The sequence below is a fragment of the Sander lucioperca genome, chromosome 1 (genome assembly GCF_008315115.2).
Source record: "Sander lucioperca isolate FBNREF2018 chromosome 1, SLUC_FBN_1.2, whole genome shotgun sequence".
Classification (NCBI taxonomy): Eukaryota; Metazoa; Chordata; class Actinopteri; order Perciformes; family Percidae; genus Sander; species Sander lucioperca.
The window spans coordinates 27,324,590-27,347,695 of NC_050173.1; the positions used below are offsets into that span (position 1 = coordinate 27,324,590).

Genomic DNA, 23,106 nt, shown 5'->3' on the forward strand with positions numbered 1-23,106 from the left:
TTTCACAAAAGCAATATTCAATTCATTATATATAATTTAATTAAACAAATAAAGCTAATACCAACGTATGCGAAAGTATTAGTGTATTACAAAATATTATATTTGATTACAATATGAGAACAACAGATTTATCCAATATTTTGTCATTTTCATTTCACATGATGTTTCAGTCATTTTCAAGCCTGGCATACTTGGCTTTTATTTGTGCAATATATGTTCTCACAAAGCTTGTTTCCAAATGCAAAGGTCTCTACATTTTACAATGATTCCACAGAATACAATACACACTATCAATAAAGACCGATGACATTCAACAAAATAAACACATTTTAAATGCTAGCCTGTAGGACTGTACTTCTAATAATGTAATAGATAGGCTATTGTTACCAGTGAGTTATAGGGACATTCACAATACACATATTCACATTACAGAGGATCTCAGTGTGGCTGCACAGTCCCATGTTCAAGCTGTTGAAATGATTGTGTTAACTTTCCAGGGACAGGCGGAGATGCTGATTTGTGGGGATCAACTGTTCTACAGTCTACTGGAGCTCATACAGCAAATCCTGAACAGTAAGTGCCAACTCCTGAAAGGTGGGTCTGTCATCTGCTTTCTGAAAACAAAACAAAGAAGGCTGTGAGAGAGAAAATACTTTTATAAACTATCATCATCTGTACAAGGTCATTGTCCAATCTTTACTGAGGCCCACACCTCAATATAAAATATACTAACCTCAAGCCAACAGCTTGACATAATGCTGTAGACCTTTTCATTGGCCAGCTGGGGACGGTAGAGGCGCAGGCCCCGGGACACTTGATCCACTATTTCCGTGTTGTTAAGGCGCTCATACGGAAGCCGTCCCAAAGTGTACACCTCCCACAGAAGAACCCCTAAATATGTATAGAAATAGTTAGTGTAGTAAAGAAGTTATGCTACTTTAATACAGATGAGAATTCATAGTTTACACTTATAACTGACTAGAAATGCAGTGGGGAATTAAAAAAATATACTTTACTCACCATATGCCCATATGTCTGACTTGCTGCTGAATTTGCAGTAGAGGAGGACCTCAGGAGGTGACCAGCGAACAGGAAACTTAGAACCTGCTGAGCTTGTGTACTCATCATCTAAGACATACCTAAGGCAGTGATGGAAGGAGTATTCAGATCCTTTACTTAAAATGTAGAACTACAAATACCACAATGTAAAAATACACCACACGTAGAAAAATTGCATTTGAAAAAAGTAAAAGTACAGAAGGATTTTCAACTAAATGTACTTAAAGTATTCAATTGCCAATGTCAATGTCAATTTTATTTGTATAGCAACTTTCATTACAAGTAAAGCCCAAGTGCTTTACATTAAAAACAGCATACACATTAAAACAAAGCATGAATAGAAATAATACCATAAACACAACAAGACTATCAACAAAAACAAACAAGAACATACAAGTGCGACCATATAAATACACACACACACACACACACACACACACACACACACACACACACACACACACACACACACACACACACACACACACACACACGCACACACACTTGTAGACTGTCAGCAGGATTTTTAAAAGTGATTCTGTATTGTACTGGGAACAAATGAAGTGGTTTATATACCAGAGTAATGTGTTCAAATCTACATGTACGTGTAAGGACTATGGCTGCTGCATTTGAAATGAGTTGGAGGCGTCCTACTGATTGTTCGGATAATCCTGTAAAATAGCGTAGTCTGACCTGCTTGAGATGAATGCATGCACCTCAGAGTCAATTGAGAAATGAATGCTTTAAGTTTTGATATATTTTTAAGTGATAAAATGCTGTTTTGGTGATATTGGTGATCTGTTTTTCAAAATTGAGATAAAAAACACAGCCGACGTTTCTTACTTGCTCACTGTATTTCAGCGACAGTGAATCCAGGTGTAAATAAATCTTTTGTATATGATTTTTAGGACCAACAATGAAAATGTCTTGTCTGTATTTAGCTGTAGAAAGTCAGAGCTGAGAACATTGGAGGAAAGTACATGTAAAACTGTGTGTCATCGGCATATAATTGGTAGGATATATTGTGTTTCTTTATGATAATACCAAGCGGGATCATGTACAGATTAAAGAGCATTGGTCCAAGAACTGACCCTTGTGAAACACCAAAGAAGATTTTTCTTTCTGTAGATTTAAAACTATCTACCAAAACATAAAAACTGTCCTTTCTGTGAGTCAGTGTTTATCTTGAGGTCATTAATTACTTTTATGAGAGCTGTTTCTGTGCTATGATTGATTCTGAATCCTGATTGGTATCTATCCTAAATATTGTGGATTGAAAGATATGCATCCAGTTGTTACAATTGTTTATACAAATGTAAATATTTTACAAGACATATCAGAAATTGGTCTGTAGTTATTCATTACTACATTACTATTTAAAAGTAAAAGTACTCATGGCCCCTGTGATAAGTATTATGCATTAATTAGTATGTAGCATTTTACTGTTGGAGTTGGTTGAGGTGGAGCTGATTTGAACTACTTTATATACTGTTTTTTGTTTAAGTTGATATTATCTTTGTATGCAAAATCTTAAAAAACAAAGTAACTAGTAACTAAAATTGTAAAACAAATGTAGTGGATTCAAAATATAACCTAGCATACAATAGAAATACTCAAGTAAAGTTCCTAAGAATTGTACTTAACTACAGTACTTAAGTAAATGTACTGTTACTTTCCACCCCTGACCTGAGGACAGAGCAAGGGAATTTTATTTACTTTATGAGGCACCAATGTGCCTCTCTGTGTCCTATAATTCATGTAAAGTTTTTTACCTTGACAGTCCAAAGTCAGTCACTTTGACGGTGCCATTTCCATCAACTAAACAGTTCCTGGCAGCCTGAGGACAAAACAAACAGCCCTCTATATTTAACTATAAACATAAACATTTACTTATCTCCAAATACTTTATCCCAGTACATCACAACATAGCATGATACAATGATCTAGAAATGTACTGGAATTTGTGTCGCATAGCTGTACATACTACAGTAGATCTATGTCTCTCACCAGGTCTCTGTGGATGTACTGCTGTGATTCAAGATAGGCCATGCCCTCTGAGACGTCTTTACACATCTCTAGGAGCTGGACAGTTGTTGGGTGCTGCTTCAGGCCCTCCCTGAGGTACGTCAGCAGGCAGCCATTGGAAAGGAACTCAGTCACTATATAAATGGGTCTTTGTTTGGTGCACACGCCATAAAGCTGGACCAGGTTTTCATGGCGAAGCTTCCTGGTTTAAGCAAAAGGAGAAGGAAGTTAAGTATTATGTGTTGGTTTTTCTCACACTATAAACTACTCTTCCCAGTGTGACACATTACACAGTTTTATGAGTCTTGAACATAAAATCTTCATCATGATTTCAAAGGCAGTCAATTCAAGTGTTGCAAATGCATGATCTAAATAGTGTTAGCTTAGTCCAAATTCAGGCTCATTAGTTTTGCTTACATCATGATTTTGGCTTCTTCTATAAAATCATCTTCCGACATGGAGCCCTCTTTAATCATCTTAATGGCAACGTCGTGCTGGCCTTGCCATTTTCCATATTTCACCACTCCAAACTGGCCATTGCCCAGCTCCTTGATAAAGGTGAGGCAATGGGGGTCAATCTCCCACACACCTGGAGCAAACGAAAGAGAACGGAGAAGCACTTTTATACTTGCAGCATCCACATTAAAGAATTAGTTTTTAATTTTAATTTTTTTATTCCATACAACAAAGTAAGAAAATAAACCATCAAAACTCCAGGAAGTTATTGCTCCTGGCCAGGAAATAATCCTGCACATGACCCACTGTAAAACCATGGTTTTTTTTTTGTTTGGATTAAACAAACAAGATACATGTTAATTAATGAGCTTTAGAGGTGCTGGTAGGCACAAAAGCTTTGAAGCTTGTTGCCCAAAATGTCAAACTATTCCTTTCACACTCAAGGGACTCATTACTTTAAACAAATGGTGCTGTCAACAATGCTGAAACGCAACTAACAAATGGTCATTATGTTAATAGATGCAAGGTCAGAGATTTGGTGGTTTATAAATTGCACTCACTGAGACATTTCTAATCAGTCATCAGAGGTTAATCACCCGATATTATGATTAACAAGAGAATACATTAATTATGTATATTGATATATAGTCATGCTTACCATAGCCAAGCCCTGCTGTTGATGGAGGCCGTGCCCGGTTAGAAACAATGTATTTCAGCCTGCTAACCATACCTAGTGAGGGAGACAACAAAACCTATAAGGTCAAGTTGTATGAAGTACAGACTTTGAATGTTTCAATTGTTTGATATCCTGTTTGTGTGTCTATAATTTGTTGCCTTCCCCTCTCTGTTGATTCTTTTTTTTCCTGCTATGACAACAATATTTTAATTATATATTGTTGTGTGACAAATATCAATTCATTTCAATCTGAAATTGCTCTATGAGATGTCCATATATTCACAGCTACTGTATGAACCTGCTGCATTGTGCTGGTGGTAGTTGATGAGCTCTGGGATGCTGCTGAAATGATGCTTCTCTGCCAGGTAGAACTGGCCCTGTGCCGTGGTGCAGATGTTATAATGTCTGCAGCTTCCATTAGTTTCCCTGCGGAGAGAAAAGAGCAACTTTAGGTAGATTTAGTCGCATGTTCTCATCGATGCAGGAACTTATCATTTATCATGTATCTTTTCAGTCTTATCCACAAGATAGCTCAGTCTTACAGTGTCCTGCAATGAAAAAGGTCTGCAGGCAGATAAGTCCAGGTTTTGCATGAATAATTTACATTTCTCTCCCTCTGTGGCCCACTGTTTCCGCTTTCATTACAAACAGTTCTTCTTTTGATACATTTACACATGACTGGAGCCAGTGGATACAGTATTGCAGTATAGCAGTGTTTTAAACCACTGAGCTTACTCACCCGCCACCCTTAGTGAACAAAGACACAGTATATTTCCCGGCCTTGCTTGAGTCCCGTATCAGGAAGCCTCCGTCTTTGTTCTGGGAAACAACACACAAGCATTGTGTAAGTTTCAAATTCAATTTAGTCCAGCCAAATTCGACTTATCTGTAGGTGCACAAAAATTTCAAAGCTGTCCTCTTATAACATTGTGCATGTCAGTCATTGAGTTTACCTCAGTCTTTAACAGCTTTTCTGCCTGGCTACGGTTCATATTCTTGGAATACCAGCTGTGAAAAATAAATGTGTATATCATTTTTTTAAAGTAACTTAACATAAATATTATAAATTAACGATGACGATTTAGAGGCAGTACAATAGTGCCCACACTCACTCAAATTTTTCTAGCCCATGTTCGGCTTCCACAACATAATTACAAGGTATGTATCCTTCCTTTCTGCAAAAGAAAACCAAACACATTGTATTTAGTAAAAATGTAAACAAATATACAACTTGCACTCATAAACATTAGAAGCATCTCATACACAAATTCTAGCTCCTAAAACTCTATAAGCAAATTGAATTCATCCAAATTACAGTTGATTATTATTCAAATATCTTTTTAATGATCATGCTATAAAATGTATTTTCTTATTTATATGGCATTAGGAATGGAGTAGCTCAGAAAATGAATTTGGTCAAATACAGTAAAAACACATTCATACCAGTATACATACTGTATTATGCAGGTCCACTCTTAGTGCTGTCTCCTACTCTTCATGCACTTGTTCTAATTTATTTAATCTTTGCGTCTCAAAGTCCTCAATGAATATGTTTCCTTTTGCAAGCAAGGAGCTTGCAATCTTTTTACCTTGGACACCTCTTCTCCCACTGTTTCCAAGTAGGATCAGCTCTACGTATAGTCACACCAATAGCTTTTTTATTTTAAGTATTCGGATAGGCCTTTTGCGTTCATTTTGTTTCTCACCCATTTTTGTCTCTGGCTTTCCACCAATTCTGATCAGACATCTCCAGGATGGTGTACTCTTCATCCTTCCTGAGCTCCAGGTCTTGGAGTGACATTGGTGTGTAGTTATACTCTGCTATGACAGTCATGCCTACAGAGGGGGAAGGTGCCTCAGGAGGCTGTGGAGGTAAAGGCCGAACCGCCTTCTCCTGGACAAAAACATAAAATTTGTGAATGTATTATTAAAAATGACTGTCTGTAATCAGTGATTATTATTTGAAAGGGACTGTGTGTATACCTCTGTTGGTGTAGGAGGAAGAGGTTTCCTGGATCCCCTTCGCCGAGATGTTTTAGATGTAAAGCCTATTAATGACATAATGTTTTTTTTTTAAGATTATTTTTTGGCCATTTTAGGCCTTTAATTGACAGGACAGCTGATGATATGAAAGGGGAGAGAGAGGGGGGGAATGACATGCAGCAAAGGACCGCAGGTCGGAGTCGAACCTGGGCCCGCTGCGTCGAGGAGTAAACCTCTATATATGGGCGCCCGCTCTACCAACTGAGTTATCTGGGCGCCCTAATGACATAATTTAATACATGAATAAAATAATTAAGCCATAGGCTAAAGTTTAGTTGTCGATTGTTGCCAATTTCAAACCAAAGGAAGTCTCGTTCTCACCGTTCTTATTATCCAGCACCTTGCAACCCATTGCTTGTTTAACTTCCTGCTGGCAGCACAGCCAAACCCCATCCACCCAGAAACAAGGATGGTACTTTTGCATGAGATCCCTGTTGAAGCGCACCACTATGCAGTATGTAGTATGGACACACACACACACACACACACACACACACAGAGACAAGACATTTACATTGTATCAACACTTGCATTTGCATATGCACCCAGCTCCTCTATTGTGCAGGCACTGAGTGATAAAATATGTTTTAATATTGCATAAACTGGCTGACAAGACACATAAACACCAGATACATTTGTATGCATATACCAACTTTCTTTCAGCTTCTTTATCCACTGAGCCCGTACATCCTCAGTCTTTGCAAAGATGTACAGCGGCCCTTCATCATAAATGATCTGTGGCAAAAATGAAAAAGAAAATATCAGCTTTTTAAGACATTGGGCGATTTTCTATTTAACTTACTAGCTCAGTACAGACACCATTTTTTTTAAATTAGTCCAGTATTGAGCAAGACCACTGCAGCTGGCAGCCGCGCTATAGGCTGCAATGTAACCACTTGGAGCATTTGTGCACTGTCAATTTATACCCACTAAAAGTGCTTCTTTTTGCCACGGACATGCTCAGATTATTATACTTAGTGTCTGACACTTGTTAAACCAGAAACAGCTCTGAAATGACCATCACCAAATAAATGGTAAGGTAAATGGGTAAATTATGGGTTTATTTCAACCAAACCAGAGTGGTCATTGTTGAAACAGTGGAAAGACGAACCAAGATGGCCTTTGGATTCTATCGACGTTGTATAAAGTGTGTTTCACGATGATAAAGTGACTGTTTATTTAAATGGAGTCTGGTGGGTTTGGCAATGGCGATTTTGGGGTTGTTTCATATTAAACACAAAGGATCTTACTCTTTAACAAAAAGGTCTACCTCGACCTCTGTAGGGATCCTTTCCATAATGTTGTCAGACACTTAGAATAATAATATGAGCATTTCAGTGGCAAAACAAGCACTTTTAGTGGATGTAAATTGAAGGTGTGCAATTGCCCATTAACAATACATTGCAGCTTGCATAATACTGGACCAATTTAAAAAAAGGTTGCTCCCATCAGTCAGGAAAATAGGGTCCAGGTTGAAAAATACAGAAGTTACCCACCTGTGACAACACCTGCACAGTCACTGAAAGCCCCTAGTTCATTTGAGTGTGAGAGATAGTTTCACTTCTTAACAATGGACTTTCACATTATTAACTATTTGAGGATTGGACAACGTTTGCCTGCCAAAGAGAAAACTTGGTCTTGTGTTATAGGCCTCCCATGTGTTGCTTATCGCACCTTCTACATAGTAGTGACGGGTTTGAAACGCTATCCAATAAGAAATATATTCCATTCTTCATTAATATACTACAGTGACTGATACTGGGACATAGAAACATCTTAACATTTTCCATCTCCAAAACGAACACTAGCATAGAGGTAGGAGTGAAAGCCAAAACTTGGTAGTTTTTGGTCCTGATTTTAGACCAATGACAATGTAAAGTGGCTGCAATATCACACATTGTTGCAGCTTTGTCTGTAATCTCCTTGATTGTAATGAGGTTAAAGAAGTAAATGGACAAAAATGTCTACCTGGAAAGCATACATGCGCTCTTGCGGGGAGTTGGTCTCTGGCTGGACCGTCTCTACACACCTGATCTTCTCAAGGTCAACTGATCCTTTTAAACCTTTTCGCTTCTGTGTCACAGATGAGGAAACAGTCAGGTAACTCAGATGTGCAGTAGCTGCACATTTCTCTTCAGGTTGCCAGCAAACATTAATCTGAGACAAATGTGATGCTATTTCAACAAAGTCTTTCTGTAGTTCCATATATACGTACCCCTTTGTCAGAATCAAAATCATAGTAGGCTATTTTTTCCTGAGTGAGAACAAACCATCTCTCCTTGTAGTTCAAAGGGGAGGTCTTCTTCTTCTGCTGAGATCGTTTAATGAAGATTTCTTCCAGTATATTGTCTGACATGATTCAGTAAGCATTAATCTACATGGGAACAAAAAATAATGAATACTTTTGTAAAGAATAATAGCAGCATAACACCCGGCTGTTTTCTTTGTGGCAGAACAGCAATGAACAGCACATTCGCACCTTGACTCAGGCAGTAATCGCTTTACTGAGAACTGTGACTGACTCACCCATTATCACTGTGCTTAGCTTATAGTCAGCCTTTTGGGTTATATAGCACTTCGAATGTAATTATTCAGTGTTTTCATTTCCTTTGAAACATGTATTTTAACAGGATTTAAGTCAATATGCACACACACATTCATAGAGTCAGAGCAATGCCTCTACATCAGATGTGAATAAAGATCTAGAACGGGATGAAGCATGAACGCGAGCACATATCAGCGTGTGATTAGCTTTCAGTTTGCATAAGCCCTGCTTTTCCTTTCTGCAACATCCTTTTCATTTCCAAACCCCCCACCCCCTGTTTCACACCTGTTTCCCTCAGCTACTGTATCTTGGTCATCATCATGCCAGCTCAGTGACCCGAATGCTTTTGTGCTGGGAAACTGTGGGAGATTTTGGATAAGTGTCTCCACCAAATCCCTTGGTAACTATCTATTTCTAATATGATTGGTTGGTATTGTCCCTCCACTTCTCAGATTGTTGTGATATGAAACACAATAAATTGCATCCAAAAGTTTTTGGTGATTGTATTTCATGTCACATAAATTTTGAAGTTTGTAACTGGCTTGACGACAGCAACCCGGTTGATAATGCAGTTACTTTGAACTAAAGTTCCTTTGGTTAATGTAACACATTAAAATGTATGTTTGTTGTGCTAGGTTTTTGGTGTTTTCAGAAAAATTGAAACGAAATTTGTTTACTGGAGAACTCATCATAAAAGATATCAAACAATAACACTATCACAAGACTACCTTTCTCTCGCTTACATAATTTGCTCACACACATAATTACATTTGACCTGCATAAGTAGGCAAATGAAAAAGGCAGTAAGACTGCACCTGCTGACCACTTGTGCTGAACTGGAACCTGCACCTCCAAAACAAGACAAGGCCTCTATTGATGTCATATCTAGATTAGCGTAGAGTGGGGCAGAGAAACACTAATATCTGCTCAGGGATGAGGATAATGTAGACTCTGTAAAAGCACTAACACATGGCCTCATTCCTAAAACAACAAAAATATACGCTCTAAATATCTTCACATTTTGGAAAAACACATTATCAGTATGAAACGTAATGCAATATATACAGTAGATGGGTGTTTTATTCAGGAAGAAAATCACCACAAATGTCGGTGAAAAGTTCCTTGAGATGTTGAATAATTTATCCCAATTTAACCCTCTGAGGAAGATAGATGCACCGGCGAGTCCAAGCAATGTTTGACAAGCTCCTACTCAAAAAGTGATATTACAAAATTTTATTTTAGACAATTATTTACTATTGTATTCATATATTACACTACTTTTGTGAACCCAATACTTTTGTAAACTCATTTCAAGCACCAAAACAATTGAGTGTAGGTATGTTATCACAAGAGATTTGAGAAATATTTCCGCTTTAGGGCCAAATGATCTCTTTATACATTGCTCTGGAACATTTTTGGGCGTCACTAGACAGAAAGCTGAGTTTGTTCTGAACATTTTGATAGGAAACACATGGGGATCAGGTTATATGCAGATGCTCTTAAAAGGAGAATTCAAGAAGATATCTAAAAATGCCCTTAGACCTCAGAAGGTTAATGTCAAAAGATACCCCAGTGACAGGCCAGTGCGTAGATGTATCACCTATTATGAAAATGTATGATGCAGAACTAAAATTACATCAAAGCAAAAAGCACTATTTACAGATGTTTTTTCAGCAAACACTGTCTAAAAAACACATTATTCTAAAATACACAAACTCCCCATTTGGCACACAGCTGAATGCTAATTGTCTTTTAGTCTCTGTGGAATGTGTTTGCACTTCAGCTCAGCCTATTTTCAGCTTGTGAGCACTTCCTTCTATCATCTGAATTGTAAGTGTAACACCACCAGAAGCTTCTGTCACTCGCTGCTACAGGAGTGTGACATTTCTTCACACTAGACAGACAATACCTATTGGTTTTGTTTGTGCTGTCATAAACAGACAGCAGTGTTCCCCATTCCGTGAAACATTGTTTACTCATTCCTCATTCTTCGCCGCCTAATGTTTTCTCACATCACTAACTTGAGTATAGAGGTCAACAAACTCTGATTATGGATGATTAACACACTGATGTTCCACCCCATCTCTCTTTCTCTTTGATCGAGTGGAGCCAGTTGACTGAAAATGTATGCCCATATTTCACTGTATCATCATGGCCAACAGGACATTTTTTTTTTGTCTTTTTTTGAAGGGAGTTGACGCACAGTGGCTGACACAGACGAACTGATAGGGAAGTTGCATCAGTGTTGTACTGCAATATGAAGGGAGAAGGAACCCAGTGCTCTGCAGCACTTCAACTATTATCTCTCTTTCTCTCAAATGCAGTTAGCATTAGCACATTCAAAATGTATACATACATGTGATGTATGCTGTTAACACATTGCTGCCCCACTTGAACTTAAAAATATTTGCAATACTCTAAATTTAGCAGAATTCACCCTTTGCACTTTGCAGAGAGAAGGTTTTTTTTCTACCCTGTCTAATGCTTATCCTCGCAGTTGAGTGTGTGTTCTTTGGTTGTGAAATTCTATAAACTATGTATATCAATTTGAGTCTTATCTGTTATGACATTTGGCTCAAAAACTCTATTAAAAATGCACTTATTACTGTACACAAGGCTACTTTTCAGCAACTCAAAAGTCAAGAGTAGCCAAAGTGTATCCTTAAAATAACCGTTTTCAATCTCATAAAATCATCAATCGCAAGATACCATATATATTTGATATATTTTCTTCATTTCTTACTTGGGTGGCCATCAGAGAGATGCTTTTTGTAACCTGTAAATATTGCCAACTATGTCACATATCTAAATGCGTGCAAGGCAGTGCATCATGTTTTAAAATGAAAAGGCCCAAATTCAAACACTTACACACTGAGGAACCTGTGTATTCGGATGGAATGCAATTATTCATATTTGTTGTGTGATGTCTACTACATATGACACAGAAAATACAACTATATCATGAAAGAGTTGGTTTAACAGGAACCTGTCAAGATGCTCTCTTTCCTGACGTTTCCTGACAGATAAGTGGTACATGCAAGAAAATGTGTGTGTGTGTGTGTTTGTCTGCGTTTAAGATGGAGACAATGAGAAAAAACAGAGTGACATTGGGGCTCAGTTGCAAGAGTTAAATCTAACCACAAAGAATACTCTCGCACATATATTAGGATACCACATCAATTTAACATTGTGGCGCTCTGTGGAGTTCAATTTTCAGAATGTACAAATAGTAATTAGTATTCCTTGTAATGCGTGTAAATAAAGGCGATTTTAGGGAAACTTAAATTGTAATGTATAAATGTGCTCACTAATTTACAACATACATGATATTTGTCATGCATGGAAGTGTAACCACATAAACTACTATCTGATTATAGCCCCATCATACATCTAAACCACTATAGTGCTGCAAGACGTGTCTATACAAAGGTTTAAAAGACATGCAAAGTACAGCCAAGTACATCATAGTCCATTATCATTGACAAAACATTCAGAAACAAGTATAACATCTTTGCATTTTAGCAGATAATGTCACTATTGTTTGACTTTATATTTGTAGTTTTGTGATAAGTACACACTTCATTTAGGATTTGCATACAAACTAAAAGTTTATGGGTTTTAATTTAGTACTTGCACAAATCTACATAATACTCACTACTACTTTTGTCCATAGTCTTTTAAATGAAATGCATTCATGCTTTTATCATTCATACTTAAGTAAGAATAGAACTAATTAGAACAAATTCAGATACATTCTTAATAAGAACTAATTAAGAAATTTGTTAAAATACTTCTTGACCTTACATCCTATATATTTAAAGAGCTTTGACACTTACCCAGACACACAAAAAAGTCAAGCATCAGACAGAGAACTACAGATGCTGAGGCTTAAAGCGGTGACATGCCTCAGTTGCTCGCCTTCCATAAAATGTGTGTTAGTCTGTGATGCAAGAAGGTTAAACCCACCCACAGAGAGGAATCGACTCTGCTAACTTCCCCTTTTTTTCTGCTCATTTTCATATCAGCCCTCTGGACAGTTTCGGTGATAAGTGCAAGCGGGTTGAACAGTGACAGAGAACAATATTTGTGTCGTGCATATGGTTAAACTTGTTCATTTTTATTCAAGGGGATTTCTTATAAAGTCAACTGACAGTTTGAGTATTGCAGAGACAAGTGATAAACAAACTGACAATTAATAACTTCTGCAGGCATTAGAAAGTCTGCTCATTGTGTTTTACAAAGAATAAAGTGATAACTCCCTGCATTTATTTAAAATGTGAGCTCTTTGGTTTTTTGTTTTTGTTTTGTTGTCCTCCTGATGTGTCCCGCCGCTAGGGGGCAGACGGTTATGGAAGAGCCCGCTCAACCGCGGTAGATCCTAAATCGGATCTGCTAGAATGGTCGACGTAGTTAGGTTTAGGCATGGAGAGTGGCGATTGGTTAGGGTTAGGGTAAGAATATCAGGGTAAGCCAATCAGAGGTAGAATAAGGCGGGCCACGAGGCACATCTTGTGACGTCGACACATCTAGCGGATCCGATCTAGCATCTACCGCTCACCGCTGAGGCCTACATTAGGAACTGCTTCCGGCCTCAACCTTCCTCTTTTCCTCTGCATCGGGACGCAGCCATGGTATGAAAGTATTTCACGGATACATTTTACAGAATCTAACTCAATCCTGCCAATTAAATAATCTTTTCTGTGTCTAGTTAACTCAGATATTTTAACAATCTTTTGATACACGCAACGATGGTAGTATTAGTCACCATATGTACATTTTACGCTGTTAGATTGTCATTTAACTATGCTTGTTGTGTTAGAGACGAAATGCTACTGCGACGCGTAACGTTACTTCCATTTAACCGGCCTTTCTTTTAAGATACACTAACGTTAAATGTCAAAGTAACAGTTTATAGCGAACAAGAGCCTTTTCACGTTCTACATTATTGCAGCGTTACACGTTTACACACATTTCGCACGAAATGCACGTTAAGTAGCTACCATGCTAACATGTTACCTTGACCGGGGCTCTAACGTTACACACGAGCCTTATGTCCGTAAACGTCACATTTTAAAATGTTAGCATGAGATGATAAGAATAAAGTTTTAACTTTAATATAACCATAGTCTCTTTGTGCACCACGTTTCGCAAGCTAGCTAGTTTTCCGAATTAACGCCAAATGTTGGCAGTTGTCTCTTAGATCCAGTAATGGTGACTTTAATCTCATTCACCAGTTTCATGCCAATATGATCGTTTTTAAATTGAGATACTAGGTGTGGAATATTTGATCAGTCTATCAAGTTTATTGCAATTACGTTAAAGGTTTATCTTATGTGGTGTCCAGGTGAACGTCCCGAAGACCCGCAGGACCTACTGCAAAAAGTGCAAGAAGCACCAGCCTCACAAAGTTACCCAGTACAAGAAGGGAAAGGACTCCCTCTATGCACAGGGTAAATTCTTTTATTCATAGGTGTATTTACAGTACCATTCAAAAGTTTGGACACTTATTCATGAATGGGAAAGTATGTCCACACTTTTGACTGGTACTGTATCTATGTATGGTAAATGAGTTGTATCATGAAATGTAGCTCATCTGTAATTACTCTGCAGGTAAGAGGAGATACGACAGAAAGCAGAGTGGTTATGGTGGTCAGACAAAGCCAATTTTCAGGAAAAAGGTAAGCTCAGCTTTCTAGTACTTTATGTCTGTCTGTCAAGTATTACACATGTATGTGTGTGAAATCAGACCCAATGATGTACTGTCTTTTCAGGCTAAGACCACAAAGAAGATTGTGCTGAGGCTTGAGTGTGTAGAGCCCAACTGCAGATCCAAGAGAATGCTGGCCATCAAGAGATGCAAGCACTTCGAGTTGGGTGGTGACAAGAAGAGAAAGGTAGACGTCCTTGATATAATCTTATTTAGTAGTGTCTGCGTGTGCATTTCCACAGTTCGCTGTATTTTCGTGAGTGCTTATATGCTATTTTTTTTTAATATTTAATTCTCGGGTCAGAATCTATGCAGTGCACCCTAGAATCATTTCCTAAATCTTCCTAATAATCCTGACAACTATCCATAGAACATTAAGTTAAAAAACATCTTGACAATTTACTTGGAAATGTTAATACTTTGAGATATTGAAATCGTCTTCCCCAAGAAGCATGTGGTGTTGAATTGGCCTGTATTATACAGTGGTACACATTACATATGAGACAAAATGCAACGCAATAAATAAAATGCTACCCACTGTTTATTTCCCTTAAACTATTTTGCAGGCATTTTGTTTTGCATTTTAGTATGTAGTCATGTTATGTCCACTTTCTGTATACTAGCAGAAATTGGAGATTATATTGGTCCATTGGAACAACCACATTGGTTGCACAACCTAATGGATGGCTCATAAGTGGGCCAGTTCTACTTTGAGTCAATACTCAGATTAAAGTATTGGGACAAATGCTGTAAACATTTAAAAAAAAAAAAATGGCCCATAGTGGCTGGGTCTTTCTGGCCTGATGCTGCAGTTATGTCATTGTCAGTATTGCTTTACAACACAATGTTGTTTTAACTTTGCATTAATTTATATTTAACCCTGCGTTAATAAAATTGGTGTAGGTGGTTTATAGCTTTTAATCTTTAAATGCTTGGGTATTTATGGTAGGGGTCAAACAAGAACATAATTTCAGGGGAAATTGGGGCCTACTTTAGTGTAACTGTAGCACCTGAAAACGCAAACCCAAGAACCATTGCTAGTTCATTACTCATGAACTCCCTTGGTGGAATGAAGGAACATTTGTAATCACTAGTTAGGTGTAATTTTGTGAAGATAAGCTTGTGGTGGATCCTGGTCTTTGACAATGAGGGAGCTTTATAATGGGATGAATGGACAAAGGATATAGCATAGTGGTGTATTTTTTTTTTTGCATCATTAATTCCGCTTTACCCATCTGACATGCAACATTAAACAAATGTTTGGATCGGAGTAAAATGGCAAATATGCTAAACATCATAGAACTTGAAGCATGACTTTACCTTGTAGTGTTATAGCCAACAAAAAACTAAAAACAAATGAAAAACTAACAATTGGTCTTTATTAAAATATAATACAAGTTTCATAATCATCATAGTAGATAGTAAATTCTTTAATTTCCATCAGAATGTTAAGTGAACCTCATCATTGATACATCTACTGGTATGTTTAAAACAGGTTTGAGCATCATTTTAACTTAAGTTTTATCTGTTCTCTTACAGGGCCAGGTCATCCAGTTCTAAACTGTGGGCTCGCCTTCTGGAGAAGTTGTCACGATTTTCAATAAATGTATTAAAACCTACTTGGGCCCTTTCCTTCGCCTCTGTTTCACTATACTTGTCTCTTAAGATAATTTAAGCTCAGTCTGGACAATTCACAGCAAGTGTAACGTTTTCCAGTTTATTCAACATGATAAAGGTAGCAGGTATACTGTAATCGCCATAGTATCCAGGCTGATTCAAACAAACTAGACTGTAAAACATTTTCCCTTTAATTTTAGATGCCCATTTTAACAAGCAATGCATCTACAGGTTGAAAATATCAACTATTTCCACTTCGATCAAAATGGTGTAGGCAGATAAAAGTCCATAACCCGATGAGGACTACAAAATGGTGTGCTTGCGTTTGACAGTGTCCCTCCAGTACAGCTTGTTAAGCCCTGTAATGTTGCTGCTGATGGGAGTGACTGTCAGTAGAGTAGTGCCTGAGGGGTTGACAGATAAAATCATTTTGGTATGTAGAGTCTGAACACCCAGTTCCTTGTACTGAGGAAGGATCTGTGTGACTTCACACTGGGGGTCACAGATCTTCCAGCCAGGAGCCGCTCTGATGACAAACCCTCGGGGACCACCGATCTCCTGCTGGTTCAGCACAGCGATAGCCCGTTGGTTTTTGGATAGAGTCCTCTCCCACACCTCAAAATTGTCCACCTGTAAAACAAGTTCTTTATGATTTTGGCAATGATGGTACTATTCCATACTTTTAACTGCAATTACTGCTCTGATATCCACATTTATTGATCTCACAAAGGTCTTTGCCAAAGTGACCACAATGCATTTAGCATTTCTTTATAGAGACTACATGTACTATAAATGCTGACAGCTGTTAGTCCAGTAGGTGATTATGCTTTGTGTCACCTATCACCCACCTTGGCAGTGCGGTATCCCTGCTTGCCCAGTGGGTCCTGGCTGATAGCAATGATGTGTCTGTTCTGTAGCAGTTCCTTGGAGCGAGGACATATGTCCCTCAGATCATTAGACATGAGCAGAGGGGCTGCCATGATGGCCCATAATGCCATCTGAGACTCCTGCTGGGCATGACTCAGGCCAAAGTTCCCAATCACTAGCTAGAGAAATGGACCAATGTCATAAATATGAAAACAAGGCAATTCAGGTTTAGTGACAGAATGCAGTACAACAACCTGCTGTTGAGAATTGTTTTACACAAGTGTTTTTATACATGGCTGTTTTTAAACTACCATAAATTGAGCTGAACCTTTTTATGGGAGTGAATAATCCTACAGGTTCTACTGTAATGAAACTACTTTCATTTCATAAATCTGCCATTGAAATCTACAGGCTGTATAAAAAGTACATACAAAAGCTTTAAAAAAATAGGGCTAATTTTAAAGGAATTGACATTTTTGGAAATACATTGATAAATCTTATGTAATTTTGCTAAGTCAGTCAGTTGCTGGCTGTGACTTCATATATCTATCTCTACTATTCCTATAAATCTGCACACTGTCTTCAAATGCAGCAAGTGATTCAGTTTAATTTTTTTAAATGATAATAAAACAGCTTGGTACTTAAAGGCCACTGGTTGTATGCTTAGTTTGAGGTCAAACAGAGAAGTGTGTAAGAGCTTGAGTAGAGTACCATATCGGGGTCGTTCCAGCCCCCAGGTCCAGCTGCGGGGACGATGATGTCTTGATGAGAAGCAGTCCATTCCAAGATGGACTTGACAGAGCTCCATGAGTCGTACACGTCAGCAAAGTTGCGCCAGTGGTTACACGCCTCACGGATGGCTGTGTAGTTGGGCTGAAAGCACAGAAAGGCTCTTTGATGTCGTGTAACACAATGTATGGTGTCATCAAGCAGTTGCTAATCATTAATAAGCATTCTTTATATCATTATTGTTGTGTGGATAGAATGTTGGGAAATAGACCAGAGATCGATAATGTATCTTGAGATTTAAAGTAGGGCTGCAACCAACAGAAAATAACATAAATGTCCCATTATAATTTCCCATCTCTAAGCACTTGCATTGTAGCACTGGACATGCTTTTAGTTATTTGTTTTAAAGGAATTCAGTCCTAATTGTGGATGATATCTAGCTCTTGCTCCTACTTTTGAATGCACTTATTGTAATTCGCATTGGACAAAAGCCAAATGTAATGTAATATGACAAAGAAAAGCATCAAATCCTCACATTGGGGAAGCTAGAAATAGAGAGGGATTAGCATTTTTGCTTTAAATAAATCGACGAATTGTTGCAGCTCTAATTTAAAGTAGGGTAAAGCCAAAACAACTTCTCTCTCACCTGTTTAAACTCCCACTCATACAAAGGCCACTCACAGGAGTACAGGATACTACTTCCGGTTTTGTTCAGTGCTTTTGACATGTTGACGTAGCCTTAACCAAAACAAATCATAAAGTGTTAGCTTAAAGCCCATAAAAAACCTTGTCCACTAAGTCCATAGAGGTTCTGAATTAAAGGTGAACCCAAGAAATGGACCCAGACCATTTATAAAGATGCAGTTTAAAAGTTAAGTCATGTGAACATATGTTTCCAAGTTTATTTACATATATCAATGGGCTTTTTTAAATATAATTTGCTTCAGGGGAAGAACATAGCAGTAGTGAGGGACTACATTGACAGCCTATGCCAGGACCAGGCCATGTTTGTAACTGTAAATTGTAGGCTACTAAAGCTCACCTTCTCCCACCAAGGTCCAGTCCATATAGCAGCCATCAAATTTGAGCAGATCTACATCCCAGTCAGCAAACGTCTGAGCATCTGTCTCATAGTAACCCAGACTGCCAGGGTATCCAGCACAGGTATTCTTCCCCACATCTGCATAGATACCCAGTTTCAGTCCCTTAGAATGGACCTTAAAAAAGAGAAATACATTTATTTAATTCACAATTACAGATTTGTTCTTGGCAGGGTTTCGGTAGGTACCAGTAGGTGGCGATGTTGCACAGCTAAAAACTTGATGCTTCTGTTACATTACACAGTTCGGACTTATTAGTGGGCCCAAATATATCCCTTTCCTGGTGAACATCACATTTGAGCTGCCTGTGTAGGAATTGCCTGTCATAGTGGTCTGTAGCAAAGAGGCTGAACGACAGCATACTCCTACCTAAGACAATATATGCCTACGTATCTCCCCTGGCTCTCCAGGTTCTGCATTTCAACCGGTATGAAATCTGAGACCTGGGTCCCATATCTGGTCATTTCCCCTCTATTATGTAAATAACTGCAGGTCGGCTCAGATGGATGTATAATGATGAGTAATTTGACTGTGTGTTCACGTTTACTTCTAGAGTTATTTAGCCAGGGGTTCCGAAACTTTTTATTTGTCAAAGATTTCCAAACTTGGACGCATTGCACCACAGATTCGTTAACACTGCACCCCATGTAAACACATAAGTGGGGAATATGTGTTAAATCAAAAGACTGGAAACTAGAAAAGAAACATATCATATCCTTGTGCATAATCTCATTTTGCTCTTTCCAGCTGGTGAAATAACGAAATGAATGAATTCTCGCTTTCCTTAAGTCTATCTGAACCCCTCTCTCTTTGATCTCTTTGAACTTATGAAGGAAGTATGGCATTATTCGTCTCCATGCCTCTTTTATACTACTCACGTAGTTGGCCAGTTTCTTGATGCCCCCCGGGAATCTTTTGGGATCTGCCTGCAGGCGGCCCTGGGCATCGCGCTGGCGGGAGGGCCAGCAGTCATCGATGCAGACGTACTCGTAACCGGCCTCTTTCCAGCCCTCCTTCACCATCACATCTGCCATCTGCATGTACAGACGCTCACTGCCAGGGCAACAGGAGGAGACAGGCAGGGCCGATAGTATCAGTTAAGATGCCCGTGTTCAATGTCATTGTGCAGGAGCAATATGGCAGACACAAATACATGCTATTCTCATAAAAACAAATGACAGTTTTTCTAATGTTCATTTGTCGACTGATATAACACAATAACAATTCAACTCACAGGCTGACATTTGATGCTCTAAATGCTTTGTTGGCCAGCTCTTCCTGGTGGAAAAAAAGGTTTGATGTGCACAGAAAGTGAATTGTTTGTCACTAATCAGCATAGAGATCTCTAAAATAAAACAGGGATTTGCAAGATCTTGCATTACGTCTAAAGTGCTCTGCATTCATCAAACAAAAAGGAGACTTTACTAACTTGAAGTTATGACTAGAGCTGCAATCATTAGTCGATAAATTGATTAGTCAATTGTAAGACAATTAATCTGCACCTATTATGATAACGGCTTGATTGTTTAAGCCAAACATTTTCTGGTTCCAGCTTCTCAAATTTGGAGATTTTGCTACTTTTCTTAAATGAGAGTAAACTGAATATCTTGTGAACTGAATATCTATCTGGAGATGTAACTTTGGGCTCTGGAAATGTGGTGGGCATTTTTTCCCTACTTTTTAACATTTAATTGACTAAAACATGAATTAGTTACTAAAGAAAAATAGTTAGCAGATGAATTAACAATGAAAACAATCATTAGTTGCAGCCCTAATTATAACTTAGCATCTAATAATAATAATAATGAGGAAAACGGGATTGATAAAGTAACCTCAAGCAGTGGTAGAGTGTTTTACCTGAACCTTCCCAATGAATTAAGATGCCTGTGCAATATAATAATGCAGTCTACATCATTCTGAGCAATGAACCCATTAGTCAATTGACATACAATTAATCAGCAACTCTTTTGATGATTGGTTAAGTGTCATTATGACACAACATTTTTCAAGCAAAAATGCCAAATATTTGCCGGTTATGGCTTCTGAAATCAGAGGATGCTGCATTTGCTTGTCTTACATTATCTGGTCATCATAATTTGGTTCATCCCTGTACATTACCATATTACTTTACAGATTTCTTGTTTAATGCTTCTGGAATGTGTGCAGGTACCTATGTTTCCTGTTTTACAAAGTACTATTACATTTAGTAAATTTAGTTTATTACATTATACTTGACATCATTATCTCCAAGGGCCTTTAACCCAAAGAACAAATAAAGGCAAATTAAATCAGGTGGTGTCATTTTATTCCTGTCTTATCAAATGTTCAGTCCTTAAACAATCACGTGTCTCTCTTCTCGTTGTCAGTCGTGAGTTAGTACAATTCAATTATGAAGTAAAGATAATATAATCACATGATGTCCTAAATATTAAATAAAGATTACATGGAAAATAATTGTTACGCATGGCCATGTTATGAGATAAGTAACAAGAAAGTATCGTATTTTTTGTGTGAGACCAATGTGTTTCTTTTCTTTTCTTTTTTGGAAATTAAATTCCAGTAGGCCTAGAGTTGTTTGGTTAGTTTATGGTGCAAACAAATCCCATATTGTCATTTCCCGTACACAGAGGCCGTTGATCAGTATGAACAGTAGGCTACATTTAAGAGCTTTTATAAATGTTGAATCACTTTTATGTGATTCTAAAACAGACTTTTTATAAAAGAGATATTTGAGGGAGACCATGTCAGTAGGACTTGAGTAACGTTGATATGACTGCTTTCCTTCTGTTTTTAAGCCCACAATCATGTCAGACTGCGCATGATCACCGCAGTTCTTCCGATGTCTCTTACCTGATGCAGTTATTGGGGTCCTTGTCACAGTCGATATTACACATGAATCTCTCCCAGTGCAGCCAGCCCATTGTGGGTTTCAGCGCTAGACCATTGTCCAACGCATCAGCAGTTGGGCTGATTAAAACGAGGAGCGCGAGGAGACACACGGACCTGCACATTGTTACTTTTAAACTCGACACTTTCTGCACAACAATGCCAATAAGCGACTGTGTTTGAATTTGGATCTATTTCCTCGTGTATAACGTGTTCAGCCCGCCCCCTCTGGATGACTGACGTACATCTGGACCACTAGAATCAAAATGCGTCTACAACTGTCCAATAGCATTTCACTACAAACAAGGAAGCCATGCACTGATGGAGTCAGGTGAAAACGTCAGCTGACATGCCATGACAGAGTAATACTACCGGTAATCATGTCTTGTGATTTTCCGTAACACTAAAACAACAGAGAAAAATAGAACAATATTCATACATATTCTGTTTTATTTATTGTTAGTCAAATTGGGGATGTTAAACACATTTAAACAACACTTCAAATTCATGTAGTGACAAAATAAACATAGGCCTACTGTAACATACCATAAAATACATTTATATTATTGAGAGACATTGCTGGATTAACCTGTTATGTGTTCCTAGAGCAAAAATGAGCTGAATCTAGTGTATGTATAGCTCAATAAGTAGGAGAATGGTCTTAAATGTAAAGGAACGCTTAATCCTTCAGTTTATCTAAAAAAAAATTAAATCAAGAAATTTAGATAGATGGTTTTCACTGGACACCGAATACAAAACTAGTAGCCACACAATAAACCTGTGGCTCTGGGGGCCCCTGGAGGTTTGGGCTGTAAGGGAAATTGTGTTTGATCAAACACCTGTATGTTAACTTCTCTTGTGTTTAATCATGCTGAATCATTCACAATGTAACCTTTGACTGAATGAATTTTGGCCATACATACACTAAGGCATTGTTGCCCACCTGGATGTCATCAGAAGATCCTGACCTTTGGCTTATGAGCCCTTTTGTCTTGAGAACAATGGTATGCAAGATACTAACTGAAAGAAACCAAGCCAAGGTGTAAAAAGAGAGAACAGCTTCCTATCAGTGTGCATATTACAAACTAACCTTTGTCTTGTGTACCATGCTCTGAGCATTACAAGTGTGACAATAGTGTAAGAGATTTTTGTCCTGTTTCTCGTTGTCAGAGTGGGTTAAAAAATTGCCACTACAGGGATCTGTAGCAGTTGTCTGCTCTGTCTGATTGGTTGGTAATTCAGCCATGTTGGGAGCCACAGATAAAAGCCTCAGTAGTATTCCTACATAGGCCAATAATACTAGTAGTATTTTTTCATTATGGCTTTTAAGGAGGAAAGTGAAAGAGGTAACTATCATCTTGTGTCCAAAATAAGGTCAAGTTTTCAAGCAAGATCC

General features: G+C 38.1%; 3 protein-coding genes across 4 annotated transcripts; 1 reads left to right on the forward strand and 2 right to left on the reverse strand.

Moving 5' to 3' along the window:
* Nucleotides 1-76: 76 nt before the first annotated feature.
* On the reverse strand, nt 77-12,824 carry btk (Bruton agammaglobulinemia tyrosine kinase). The gene is made up of 18 exons (XM_031302819.2): nt 12,641-12,824; nt 8,475-8,633; nt 8,228-8,332; nt 6,913-6,994; nt 6,581-6,706; nt 6,200-6,264; nt 5,923-6,110; nt 5,329-5,391; nt 5,170-5,224; nt 4,956-5,035; nt 4,515-4,642; nt 4,199-4,270; nt 3,502-3,673; nt 3,067-3,286; nt 2,832-2,896; nt 1,021-1,139; nt 734-891; nt 77-614 (listed from the first exon to the last, which is right to left on the reverse strand). The coding sequence occupies exons 2-18, from the start codon at nt 8,613-8,615 to the stop codon at nt 543-545; spliced, it is 1,911 nt and encodes a 636-aa protein (XP_031158679.1). The 5' UTR covers nt 8,616-8,633; nt 12,641-12,824; the 3' UTR covers nt 77-542.
* Nucleotides 12,825-13,197: 373 nt separating this feature from the next.
* rpl36a (ribosomal protein L36A) lies at nt 13,198-16,141 on the forward strand. Of its 2 annotated transcripts, none has more exons than XM_031302823.2 (5): nt 13,198-13,435; nt 14,149-14,254; nt 14,415-14,482; nt 14,576-14,698; nt 16,051-16,141. In XM_031302823.2, exons 1-5 carry the CDS (start codon nt 13,433-13,435, stop codon nt 16,069-16,071), a joined length of 321 nt encoding a protein of 106 aa, XP_031158683.1. In that variant the 5' UTR covers nt 13,198-13,432; the 3' UTR covers nt 16,072-16,141. The 2 variants fall into 2 exon arrangements, with proteins under 2 accessions (XP_031158683.1, XP_031158684.1); XM_031302824.2 differs by lacking the exon at nt 13,198-13,435 and adding an exon at nt 13,532-13,555.
* On the reverse strand, nt 15,910-21,835 carry gla (galactosidase, alpha). The gene is made up of 7 exons (XM_031302822.2): nt 21,675-21,835; nt 19,703-19,877; nt 18,767-18,941; nt 18,371-18,462; nt 17,707-17,868; nt 16,977-17,174; nt 15,910-16,758 (listed from the first exon to the last, which is right to left on the reverse strand). Exons 1-7 carry the CDS (start codon nt 21,833-21,835, stop codon nt 16,432-16,434), a joined length of 1,290 nt encoding a protein of 429 aa, XP_031158682.1. The 3' UTR covers nt 15,910-16,431.
* Between the last annotated feature and the right edge of the window lie 1,271 nt (nt 21,836-23,106).

Coding starts and splice junctions, on each gene's coding strand:
- btk (XM_031302819.2), bottom strand. CDS start 8,615: ATGTCAGACAATATACTGGAAGAAATCTTCATTAAACGATCTCAGCAG. Junction 6,707..6,912: donor GATAAAGAAGCTGAAAGAAA/GTTGGTATATGC, acceptor CATACTGCATAG/TGGTGCGCTTCAACAGGGAT. Junction 5,392..5,922: donor AAAGCCAGAGACAAAAATGG/GTGAGAAACAAA, acceptor TTTCTTTTGCAG/AAAGGAAGGATACATACCTT.
- rpl36a (XM_031302823.2), top strand. Junction 14,483..14,575: donor AGCCAATTTTCAGGAAAAAG/GTAAGCTCAGCT, acceptor CTGTCTTTTCAG/GCTAAGACCACAAAGAAGAT. Junction 14,699..16,050: donor GTGGTGACAAGAAGAGAAAG/GTAGACGTCCTT, acceptor GTTCTCTTACAG/GGCCAGGTCATCCAGTTCTA.
- gla (XM_031302822.2), bottom strand. CDS start 21,835: ATGTGCAGGTCCGTGTGTCTCCTCGCGCTCCTCGTTTTAATCAGCCCA. Junction 17,869..18,370: donor ATGAGTGGGAGTTTAAACAG/GTGAGAGAGAAG, acceptor CTGTGCTTTCAG/CCCAACTACACAGCCATCCG. Junction 17,175..17,706: donor GCTGGAACGACCCCGATATG/GTACTCTACTCA, acceptor CCATTTCTCTAG/CTAGTGATTGGGAACTTTGG.